Source organism: Notechis scutatus, chromosome 11, assembly GCF_049901735.1.
Source record: "Notechis scutatus isolate UNSWTSFEM ecotype Mainland chromosome 11, rNotScu1.2, whole genome shotgun sequence".
NCBI classification, from domain to species: Eukaryota; Metazoa; Chordata; class Lepidosauria; order Squamata; family Elapidae; genus Notechis; species Notechis scutatus.
This window is the reverse complement of record NC_142019.1, coordinates 8,219,911-8,232,520: the sequence shown is the minus strand read 5'-3', so window position 1 is coordinate 8,232,520 and position 12,610 is coordinate 8,219,911. Positions and strand designations below refer to the sequence as shown.

General features: G+C 48.9%; 1 protein-coding gene across 6 annotated transcripts in view; it reads right to left on the bottom strand.

Moving 5' to 3' along the window:
- Positions 1-12,367, bottom strand: part of GRAMD2A (GRAM domain containing 2A) — a 39,278-nt gene extending 26,911 nt beyond the window's left edge. For 2 of the 6 annotated variants that reach the window (XM_026684067.2, XM_026684069.2), the window contains exon 1: positions 12,117-12,360. In XM_026684067.2, the coding sequence (XP_026539852.1) occupies positions 12,117-12,262 (146 nt within the window). In that variant the 5' untranslated portion in view covers positions 12,263-12,360. Of the gene's footprint in view, positions 1-34; positions 276-2,019; positions 2,265-12,112 lie in introns of those variants that run through there. The other 4 variants (XM_026684071.2, XM_087972900.1, XM_087972899.1 and 1 more) reach the window with 4 other exon arrangements.
- Between the last annotated feature and the right edge of the window lie 243 nt (positions 12,368-12,610).

The following is a 12,610-nucleotide window of genomic DNA, read 5'->3' as shown; positions in this document are numbered from 1 at the left end:
GAGGTCCCCTTGGAACCATGTGCCTGTTTCTTACCAGCCCCACATCGAGGTACGTTGTGCTGCCATCCCTCGCCGGATTCAACTGCTGAGCTACGGCCAAGAAGCCAAGAAGTTAGACAAGGTGCGAATCAGGAAGCTGGCAACTGATAAATGAGGCAGTCTTAGCCACTCAGGCTTCAATCTTACGGCACCAAGGTGATCTCCTTAAGCGTCTCACTGGTGGGCAGCGGCAGCTTTCCATGAGAGGAAATTTGAAGCTTAACTACAACACGGAACTGGGCACATGCTTGCTCCACTGAGAAGGTGTAAAAATACAGGACTGTGTCCTCATTACAGACAGACAACAGAGAACAAAGTTGGAGAGGGACGTTTAATGTCCTGAATCCATCCACCTGAAAATAATGTTTTAGTTTGACGAGATGTATTTTAATTCTGGGTTTAGACACAGAATCTAATGATAATAATAGGCAGGTTATTGAGGGGGCAGGGACTAGAGGGGACCCGGAGCTATTACAAGTAATAAAATACCACCTGCCAAAAACAATGTTCGACGCTTGTGACTTTCATTTGGCTCTGCAACATTACCACGTTGCTTCTTTGCGTTGGAACGAAGCACTAAGCAACCTCCAAAATGTTAGGAATTCAAACCAAGCCCCTAACATCATCACTCTGTCCCAAATAATCTGGAATCATTCCAAGCACAAAATGTCACTTTCAAAACAGGGCAGTTTGGAGCTCAAAACTCTTCCCGAACGGACGGAGTTGGTTCTGGAACTCTTCCGGTGGGATGAGAACATTCTGTTCCAATTCCAAACTTGCTTGAACTCAAGACATTTCGAACAGAAATGTCTGGAAAATATCAGTCCCTCCTGGTGAAAAACAACCAACCACTTGTTGAAAGAGAGACACTACCAACAAGATGCATTTATGGAGCGCTTGTCTCCCGTTATTTCAGTGCCTTTCCTAAATAGCACAATTTTTATTTTAAAAGTTTGTGTTGATGAGGCAGCCAAGAAGCCTAGGTCCTTGTTTCACACAGTGGATAAACATTAAATCCAAGATTTCTCAGCTTGTATATAGTTTCTAGAGAGAAATATCCTGAAGATGAATTCCAGCATCAGTCCGAAAATTTGGAAGACAAAGCCTCTGGTTCTGGTGACCGACCCAGGCTGGATCCTACATTATCCTGGGCAGTGGTGGCATTCAAATTTTTTTTACTACCGGTTCTGTGGGCGTGGCTTGGTGGGCGTGGCTGGGGAAGGACACTGCAAAATCCCCATTCCCTCCCCACTAACCTGCTTTCCAGCTCCGTTCTCCTGTGCAGGGCAACAAAATGAGACCCAGCTGATCAGCTGGGACTCGGGAGGCAGAGAATAGATGGGGTTGGCGGGGCCAGTCACTTGGCAAGATGTTTTAGAATATCTGAAGTAGAGTCTTTCCTCATTTGCATCTAATATGCCATAAGCGTGTCCAACAATGTCTCTAGGGACCTCATGACATCAACAGATCCACAACCCTTCCTGAAGGACTCGTCTTAGCCAGTGGTGGGATTCAAAAATGTTTATTACAGGTTCTGTGGACGTGGCTTGGTGGGCGTCGCTGGGGAAGGATACTGCAAAATCCCCATTCCCTCCCCACGGACCTGCTTTCCAGCTCCGTTCTCCTGTGCAGTGCAACCAAAGAAGACCCAGCCAATCAGCTGGAACTCGGGAGGTGGAGAATAGATGGGGGCGGGGCCAATCAGAGTCTGTGGGCATGGCTTGGTAGGCGTGGTTTAGTGAGCGTGGCAAGGGAAGGATACTGCAAAATCCCCATTCCCTCCCCACGGACCTGCTTTCCAGCTCCGTTCTCCTGTGCAGTGCAACCAAAGAAGACCCAGCCGATCAGCTGGGACTCGGGAGGCGGAGAATAGATGGGGTTAGTGGGGCCAGTCAGAAGCGGCATTGGCCAGTTCTCTGAACTACTCCAAATTTCCGCTACCGGTTCTCCAGAACTGGCCACAACCTGCTGAATACCCACCTCTGATCCTGGGACATGTATATATTTGCCTTCACTCATTTCTCAGCTTGTCTGTCAGACCTGAGGTTGCAGCTACCCATTCCTGATGCCCCGGAAGCCGACGGGGAAGACGTTCGTTTGTCTGGAGAGAAACGTGGTTGCCTAAACAAGGTCCCAGTTCCATTGCTGGGACCTCTCCTTGGAAGCGAAAGGAAAGCAAAGTTGAAGGGTAGGACGATCCTCTTCCTAGGCACCTAACAAGGCAGGCAAGTTGCACGAATGCCCAAAACTGTTTTCAGTAAAACAGAGAAGGTCAAGCCATAAAGAGGGCAGGGATGGCAGTGGTGGAGCCTCTCAAGACTGTGTTGTTGAAACAGAGGACATAAGAGCGGGTGCAATTCCCCCACTCACCCCAGGGAGAGAGGCCAGGTGAGAAACAATAGGAGTGCTAAGCCTCTGGAAATTAACTTAGCATCCAGAGGAAAACAAGGGCTTAGCCTCATTCCTGAGCTTTGAAACTGGGGGGCGGGGGGGGGGGAAACTAAGGGATCTTAAGGCTTGCTGCTCCGCTTCTAGGGCCTATTCGTGATACCTGGAGGCTCCCTTAGTTCCTTGTATTTTTAGAAGCAGTTAAACAAAAGGCCATTCACAGATGATTGCTAAGAAGCTTTCCCTGGCCACAAAAGATCCTTTGCTGCTTTCCTAGGCTGTCAGCCAGCAACGAGGAAGGATTTGACACCAAATATTCGGCCCCAGAAGGATCCACGTGGCAATGCTCACACTGCCTGAAGCAGCACCCAGCAACGGTTCCCGAGGGCTCTACCGCCACCTGGAAATTTCATCAAGTTATTCCAACCGGTTGTAGGGTAGCCCAGTCTTTAGGCAAGAGTCCCGACGTTGGGGGATGGACAGCAGTTTTATTGTTGTGGTTCACCGGCAGCCGGTGCAGACGGGAGCGGAGTCGGACGGTGAGGAAGAAAGGGGACCAAGCAGGAAGCCTGGAGAGGACTCGAACAAGGGTCCTGCGTCCGATGCAGGGATGGGACCAGGACCAGCTGGGATTGGGGTGCTGCCAAGTCCGGCAGCAGCGAGGCCGAGGAACAAGGGGAGCCTGTTCCCAATGCACGTATGCACAGAGCTGCTAGAAGGCGAGAGCAGCTGAAACAAAAGGGGCAACTCAGGAGTAAGGCTGGGAGATGATTGCCCCTCATATAAGGGATAAAAGTCAGGCCTCAATGACGAACGTTTTGCAGGAAGCAAAGTAGTTCGATAGATTCCGAGTCTTCCTTGAAGCTCTGTGAACTCTGGTCGTTCTTTTCTGGTACTTCAGTTGGTTTCTGTCATAATGAATTTGGTTACTTCTGTTTTTGGCAGCATTCCACATTGCGGTGGGATTCTACCGGTTCGCACCTATTCGCTAGAACCGGTTGTTAACATTCTAAGCAGTTCGGAGAACCGGTTGTTAGAAGAAATTATTGGCCTAATCCTGTACGGAAGGCAGGAAGGAAACATTCTGGTGTTGCTTACAGAAACTGCCTCTCCGTTAACCCTTATTACATTCTTGGCAGGACTAGACTTCCTGTCTCAGGAACTTCTCTGGAGTTTGTTTCCCCTCCTTTGCTGGTACTTTGCTTGTGTGGAGTGACCATTCAAAGTTACAGCGGCACTGAAAAAAGTGACATGACCATTTTTCACACTTATGACTGTTGCAGCATCCCCACAGTCATGAGAGGCCAGGCGAGGAGATGCGTGCCTCCATGTGAATGATGTTGAGCTGGCCACGCCCAGCCAATAACATGACCACCAAGCCACATCCACCCAGTCACATGACCACCAAGCCACGCCCACCAATTAAGCCACGCCCACAGAACCGGTTGTTAAAAAAATTTGAATCCCACCCCTGATTCCACAGCACTGAAAGGCGCGTGGTTATCTTGGGGAACTGTTTAGGATTAGTTCTGGCTGGGAATGAAAGTAATTCCCAGTGTTAGGAATAACATAGGTTACCTAACGTAGTTTGGGTAAAATAATATATATAGACTATGATAGTGAGTTTAAGTGTGTGTCACTTTAACTGCAAAGCATGTAATTTTGGGTGCGGCTGTAAATCGCCATAAGAGGGAGCAAGAGAACTGGATTGATTGCTGGCTTACTGGATTGCTTGCTGACGATGATGGATTGTTAACTGCGTGTTCTCTACTGTTGCTGAAGGAAGAATAGAGGTTTGACTTCTTCATATCTCTACTGCAAAGAGATATAATACTGGACTGATATTGTAAGTTTACTGACCTCTTTTTCGACACTGGACTTTGCAACTGATTAATCCCCGGACGGACTGAACTAGTGTATGATATATGGACTGTTTTGACTATGCTACAAATCTATTACTGGAATAAACTATTTAACTAGCACAGTGTATCTGTTTTACTGAGTGTAAGCTACAAAAACGTTTATTTCACATATTTGCCTGCCTGCCTGACTGCCGTGCAGGTTCTGCTAGGGTGTATATCCCTAACACCCAGCATTGCAATAAAATAGGTTTTGCTTTTAAAACAAGTTTGTGTTTCATTATGTTTGACAAAGCCTGGGTCAGAACACTTATAAAATGGGCTTTACCAGCACACAGGAACACAGGGAGCTCAAAAGGATAGTGTGAACCAGAGTTCTGTTTTGCTCCTCTCTCTACATTGTATCCTAAACTGAACAAGGCAGGAAATATTTCAGAGAGATATCAAGGCTTAAATGACAACATATATATATATATATTTTCCTCATTAGAAGGCAATTTCATCCTGATTTAGCAGAACAGCATCTGCCAACCTCGTTCCCTTTCTTCATGGAGGACAAAGTTGGTTTGTTCAGTCTGAGAAACCCTCCTTTCCAGTATATTTCAAAGCTACTAAGGCAAATGTTTCTCAGGCTTAGCCACTTTGAGACAACGCGGACTTCGATTCCCAGAATCCATGGCTGGCTGGGGAATTCTGGGAGTGGAAGTCCGCTTACGTTAAAATGGCTACGGTTGAGAAACCCTGTGCTCTCAACCTGGTTTGGAAGAGTTAAAAATATATATATATACACATTTCGGGGCGCCAGAGGAGAAAAGCTGATTATAAGCCTAACCAGAAGCATAATCCTGATAACCTGTTCTTTTCTCTTTCGCACTCTCCGCCCAGATCAAGCCAGTCTCTCTCAGTCAAAAAAATTTCTTCCTACTCATGTATGGGATGTTTTTCTATTGGTGATTTATTAAAAGCCATCATGGTTTACAGGGAGGGAGATTTGGGCTGAGATCTCCATTCAAGAGGAGGGACTAAAGGAGTCAAGTTTCACTTATATATTTGCTTTATTTATATTTCTAAGCTGCCTTCCTTCCTCAAAGAGGGGCTGTTGCTAAATCGGGGGGTCTCCAACCTTGGCAACTTTAAGACTCGTGGACTTCAACTCCCAGAGTTCCTCAGCCAAAGTTGAGGCTGGCCTAAGCAATGGGCCATTCAGAACTGTTTGCACAAGTCTGAAGACCCTCCCATCTTCAGAACCTCCTTTTATAGCAGAACAGGGGGGTGGGGGAAAGAGAGGGGGGGAGAGAGACAGAGAGAGAAACAGAGAGACAGAGAAAGAGAGACAAGAGACAGAGACACACAGAGAGAGACAGACGGAGAAAGAGAGACAGAAAGAGACAGACAGAGACAGACACAGAGAGAGACAGAGAAAGAGAGACAGGCAAAGACAGACAGAAACAGAGAGAGACAGACACAGACACAGAGAGAGACACAGAGAGAGAGAGAGAGAGAGAGACAGAGAGACAGAGAGAGAGACAAGAGAGAGAGAGAGAGAGAGAGAGACAGAGACAGAGACAAAGAGAGAGAGAGACACAGAGAGACAGAGACAGAGACAAAGAGAGAGAGAGAGAGACAGACAGACAGAGACACAGAGAGACAGACAGAAACAGAGAGAGAGAAAGACAGAGAAAGAGACAGAGAGAAACAGAGAAAGAGAGACAGACAGACACAGAGAGACACACATACACAGAGAGAGACAGAGACAGACAGACAAAGAGAGACAGAGACAGAGAGAGAGACACAGAGAGAGACAGAGAGAAAAACAGAGAGACAGAGGCAGAGAGATAGAGAGAAACAGAGAAAGAGAGACAGAGAGAGACAGAGAGAGACACACGCACACACAGAGAGAGAGAGAGAGACAGACACAGAGTGAGAGAGAGACACAGAGACAGACAGAGAAAGAGAGACAGACAGACAGACAAAGAGAGACAGAGAGAGACACACAGAGAGAGACAGAGAAAGAGACAGAGAGACACACAGAGAGAGACACAGAAACAGACAGCCAGAGAAAGAGAGACAGACACACAGAGAAAGACAGACAGAGAAAGAGACAGAGAGAGAGAGACAGAGAGAGACAGAGAGACACAGAAACAGACAGACAAAGAGAGACAGAAAGAGACAGACAGACAGACAGAGACTGAAAATAGCAAACACAGTACATAGTCAAACTCTGTTGCAAACAGAAGCAAGAAAACATTGAGGTTTGTCCTGAATGGGCCATAAACCCAGTTAGGGAAGTGTTACATGCTTATTTCCCATCAAGTTTGTAAAGGGGGCCTCAGGACATGAAGAGGGAACAAGGCGAATCGGGAGCAAAATTTAACCTACCGGATTGGAGGTGGCTGTAGGGTATGGCCCACAAAGTCAAATTTATTTATATCTTGCCTTAATTATTTTTATAAATAACTCAAGGCGGCACTTGGCATGCTCTTTAAGATTATCTATTTGTGCTTCCCACTGATTTCACAGTCACAGTTCAAGCGCCACCCTGGGATCTTGGCTCACCTCTGTTTTTTTCCCAATGGGGCAGAGGCCTTTTCTTAGCCCAGATTTCTGGCTGCCTTTAAAGCAGCGGTGTGGGCTTTACGGCCCTCCCAGACTTCAACTCCCAAAATTTGTTTTTGCTTTAAAGGGTGCCAGCCGCTGGGTTCCTCTGAGAGGGGGAAGGTGGCCTGAGAATCTACCATCCTGCCAGGATCAAATCCGGCTTGTCAAAAGGGTTTTATTCTGTGGCGCGGGCAGCATGGAAGCCAAGGTGCAGCCTCTTCTGTGTCTGTGGTGCGAGACACAACGCTACACTCAGCAGAGGGACGAATGGCGATCAAGGGAGGTACTCATACCACTCTATAAAGCCTTAGTAAGACCACACCTAGAGTCCTGCATCCAGTTTTGGTCACCACACTATAAAAAAGAGGTTGAGACTCTAGAAAAAGTGCAGAGAAGAGCAACCAGGATGATGAGGGGACTAGAGGCTAAAACATACGACGAACGGTTGCAGGAACTGGGCTTGGCTAGTCTAGTAAAGAGAAGGACCAGGGGAGACACGATAGCGGTCTTCCAATATTTGAGGGGCTGCCACAGAGAGGAAGGGGTCTCAAGCTATTTTCTAAAGCACCTGTAGGCCAGACAAGGAATAATGGATGGAAACTGAACAAGGAGAGATTCAACCTGGAAATAAGGAGAAACTTTATGACAGTGAGAGCCATCAACCCATGGAATAGAAGTTGCCTTTGGAAGTTGTGGGAGCTTCATCACTTGAGACTTTCAAGAAGAGATTGGACTGCCATCTGTCAGAAATGGTGTAGGGTCTCCTGCTTGGGCGGGGGGTTGGACTAGATGACCCTTCCAAGTCTGATTATCTGTTTAATCTGGCCGAGATGGTTCGAGGGCAAAGAGAGATGTCTGATGCCAGCCTCCCCACCCCCCAAATGTCAAGGTTGCCCGGCGTCCCAATTTCTCATATCCCTGGTATCCTCGGGGTGAGCCCCTCTGCTCCGAAGAGACATTTCTGCCACCAGGAACAAGACCAAGTAACCCCAACGAACCGACGTGCCCACGTGGCACAAGAGGAAAACATCGGAAGGGGAAAAGAACCAGACATTTTGTCCTAGCGGGCAGAGATGGATTTGCAAGACGGCAAAACAACACTCCCCACCGCACCAATCCTGTGCAAAGAGGTCAACCTCACTAATGACTCGCAAAGCCTGCTGGGAACACGAAGCACCTTCAGCCAGGAAGGAGAACAAGAGGAGACAAAGGAAGCAGCCACTATTGGCCATCAGCGCAACCACCAACGGAAAGCAGGGCAGAATAGAGAATAACAGCAGCTGGAAGGGACCTTGGAGATCTTCTAGTCCACCCCTGTGCTTGAGGCAGTCCTATTTTGTTTAGTGACCATTACAGCGGCCCTGAAAAAAGCGACTTATGACCGTTTTTCACACTTACAACTGCTGCAGCGTTCCCTTGGTCACGTGATCAAATTTCGGATGCCATGCAACTGGTTCGTACTTATGACGGTCGCAGTGCCCCGGGGTTATGTGATCGGCAACCGTCCGACAAGCAAAGTAAACATTAACTTAACAACTGTGGCAAGAAAGGTCATCAGATGAGGTAAAACTCACCATACAAATGTCTCACTTGGCAACATAAAAGTTTAGCTCAATTGTGGCTGTAACTTGAGGTCGACTGTGATGACCCAAAGGGGCGTGGCCCAAAGGCAAAACAGTCAAATAAGTAAGAAGTGTCCCTTTAATACCTCCAACTTTGCCCCCAATGTCCAGGTTACCTTCAGCTGGAGAAAAAAACTCTCCCAAGAACAGTCTTTAAGTGGAGGAAATTCAGTCCGAAAACAAAGTACACACAAACAGCAAATAAAAATCCACACAAACCACACTGCAGTAATTAACTTGACAGGGCAGGAGAAGGAATTGCAGACTTTGAAGGCCAGCAAAACACACACAGTTGGGAAGACAGCTTGCTGTGCGAGCATCCCTTTTTATACACTGTATTCCCAGCCGCAGCTAATGAAGGGAATCAGGGCCCTTTCCACCCCCGTAAGCCACGCAACTCATGTTGCTCCCTTCTCCGTTTCTCCCTGCGTGCCCTAGGATGAAGAGGGGGTGGGCCTGGGTTTTCCTCCCTATTCTCTCTCCCTTGCTCTACCTTTCCCCTGCTCTGCCCAGCTGGACTTTGCCCTTCCCCAGTTTCAACAAGTCACACTCACACTCCCTGTCAGCTGTCTGGCTTCCCTCTCTGAGTCAGATTCCGACAGGGGCATGACAAGTACCCATACCATTCTGGACAAATGGCTGTCCAATATCTGCTTGCAAACCTCCAGGGATGGGGCACCCACAACTTCTGAAGTCAAGCCATGCCACTGAGGAATTGTTCTCACCGCCAGCAACTTAGCCCATCAACCCCAAAATGGGTAATCTCAGTTTGCAGGAGTTACTCCGTGCCCATCCCAGCTTGGCCAGGTCCAGGGGTTCCCTTCCCTCAGCAGAAATTAGGACACCCCAAACTCAAACTGGACACTTTTCTTCCTCCTCCCTTGTTCATGTCGATAACTGCAAACAAAGCAGGGATTGTGAAAAGAGAAAGAGCAAGGAAAGAGCTGGTGCCAATTCTGTGGCTCGGCCTCTCTGCCTCGGCCAACCGGGAGACAGGATGTGGTTTTTAGGGACTGAGAAACACCAGCTAGGACACTGGTGGAACTGGGAAACCTCTGAAGACACCTTTATTGGTACTGTCCAAATTATTTCAAGGGGTCGATGTCAACCTGAAGGAGGAGGCAAACTTCCCCAAATTTTATAATGCTTCTTTTCTTTCCTACATGCGTATTTACATGTCTTGGATTGCAAGACAGCAAATTAAAAAAAACAGGGTAGGATTCTGGTCACTGGTAAGAAACCCCCTCTGATGCTGAACCCCAATTCCTAAATTTCTTAACTGCTGGAGCTGGAGCAACAGATAGTATATAGCACGTTTCATAATATCTGGACTGAATTTATTTGCAGTCCCAGACCAATGAAATACAAAATCTAGAATTTAAAGAATAGACCCGCCATGCAATGTACATATAAATGGTAACCAGTTTGCAGTCCCAGACAAAAGCTTCACGGAGACCTTTGTGGTTACCATTTGATTTTGATTTTTTTTTTTACCATATTCTGCAGATGCTCCTGCAAGGTATCTAAAAGTGACTATTTTGGATCTACTTAAGAGTTCAGCATTCTTTGCAAGCCTAATTTTATAAAAAAAAAAAAAAAATAGGCCATGTCGCTTACTGGTCCCTTAATATTTGCCAAGCCTCACCAGGAGGAAGTCATAATCCCACTCAACTGGACTGAATTAAAAAGCAGAAATCCATTGCAAAGAGCAATTCAAAATGATACTTTTGTCAATGAGGTTAGGAGAAAGGAAATTCATTAGAAGCAATGGAGCTAAAATTGGGGCTCTAAAGTAACAATTTTCAACTCTGTTCTTGTGAACTCCATTTTCTTCTTCATGATGCTGTTGAATTAAAGTCAAGTAGAAAAGTTGAGCGTGCTCCATGACTGGAGGTGGTCAAGAAGAGACTCGATAGCCATTTGTCCAGAGTGGTATAGGGTTTCCTGCTCAATCGTGGGGTTGGACTAGAAGACCTCCAAGGTCCCTTCCAACTCTGTTATTCTATATTCTCTGTTATTCTAAAAAAAAAAAAAAAAAAAAGAACCTCTGTTTCCCCAACCAAATTAAATTTTATTTCTTTTACAAGCCTTTCAAGAAGGCAGGTCTGGTTTAGGCTTCAGGTTAGAAAGCCGGAGACTGAGTTCTAGTTCTGCCTCGGACTCCAAGCCAGCTGGATGGATCTTGGGCCAGCCACATGCTCCCAGCCCTTAGGAAAGAGGAAATGGCAAACCACTTCTGAAAAACCTTGCCCAGAACACTGCAGGAACTTTGTCTAGGCAATTGTGACTCAAAGGAACCAAAGGAAAAAAATGGCTCCACTCAAAAACTGACTGTAAATGGCATCCTGTGCCCATTAATCATCTCTTGCATGCCAGGGCAACATCCTACACTTTTGTTGTCACAACAACCCTCCAAGGTGGGTCAGATTAAGTAGGGCCACCCCAAGTACATCCCGCATGAAGCCGAGAATTGGTGCAGGAGGGGCTGACTGGATACTGCTCAACTCCTTGACTTACCACAGTTCATTTAGGAACCATCTTTTAAAAAGTGACTTATGACCATTTTTTTTTTCACACAGTTGCAAGCATCCTGATCAAAATTCAGACGTTTGGCCACCGACTCTTCTTTATGACTTTGGCAGTGTCCCGGGATCGCGTGATTTCCCCCCCCTCTTTGTGGACCTTCTGACAACCAAAGTCAACGGGGAAGTCACAGACTCACTTAAGAACCCTGCTACTGCGGTGGTTTCACTTAACAACGGTGGCAAGGAAGGTGGGTAAAAGATGGGAGGCCAAAAAAAAAAAACTCACTTAGCCAACAGTCTCACTTAACAGCAGAAATGTTGGGTTGACTTGTGGTCCTCAGTCGAGGCCTGGCCTAGGAATGCCTGGAAGGGCGGGTGGGAAAGGCAGCCCAAGGACGGAATCCCCCATTCCTGCTTTTCCTTTCGGGGCATCGAGGCAGGAGCGATGGGCTCTCTTTCCTCTTCCCGCCACACCTCCTTTCCTCGCTTGCGCCGCCTTCGTCTAACTCCGCTCCAGCCCGAGCAAAGGACGCCCTCTCTTGCCCAGGAAGGCTGGCTGGCTGACCCGCACTCCTTTCCCACGAGACAGGCCCTAACCCTAACCCTCGCCCGGGTTCCCACGACTCAAGAAAGCCAATCCCAAGCGCGGCTTCTGCAAGGAGCTCGCCTGCCCGAGTTAAGACACACACACCCCTCCGTCCCCGAGCAGAAGGAGCCTCTCTTCCCGGATAACCCGCATCCTTTCCCCACGAGAGTGGAAGCCGACACGCGTCTGCACTCCCCACCCCGCCCCGCCCCGCCCCATATCCCGGGTTCCGACGACTGCAGATAGCAAAGCCCCCGCAGGGCTTCTGCAAGGAGGTCGCCTGCCCGAAATGGACAGCCACCCTCCCCGAGCAAAGACGATCGCAGCAGCCTCTCTTCCACTCCTGTCCCACGACACGGGGAGCCGACACGTGTCTACACACACACACACCCTTCCTCCCGGGTTCTGACGACGGCAGAAAGCGAGGCGCCCGCCCGTGTCAGACCCCCCGCCTCTCTCTCTCTCTCCCCCCCCCTTCAGCCGATCCCGACGTACATACAAAGGCGGCGGCAGCAGCAGCAGCGGCTCCTTCAGCTCCGCACCTTCCTCGGGGCAGCAGCAGGACACGGACCCTCCAACCCGCCATCCCGAGGCGCGGCTGAGCCCCGGAGCTCTTTTCCCGGCTCGCGAGTCACCGCCTCGCATACCGCCCCATTCCCACGAAGCGGCCGACACGGAGACCGGGCAACTCGCATACCTGCGCGGCGGCGGCGGCGGCGGCGGGCCCCGCGATCGCCTCCTCCCTCCCTGCCCCCGCCCTCCCCGAACGCCTGCGGCGCGCGATCAGCCGGCTCAGGCTCCGCCCCCTCGGCAGCCTATGAGCGGCGGCGGCCCGGCTCCCGCCTCGCGCCGCGATTGGCTCCTTCCAACACCGTCGCTGCGAGGCCACGCCCCACCAGAAAGAAAGGATGGGGGGGCGAGCCGGACTGGGAAGGAGTGGGGGGGGGGGAATAAAAAAAGTTCCTTCGCTCTTAAAGGGGCCGCTGCCTCCTC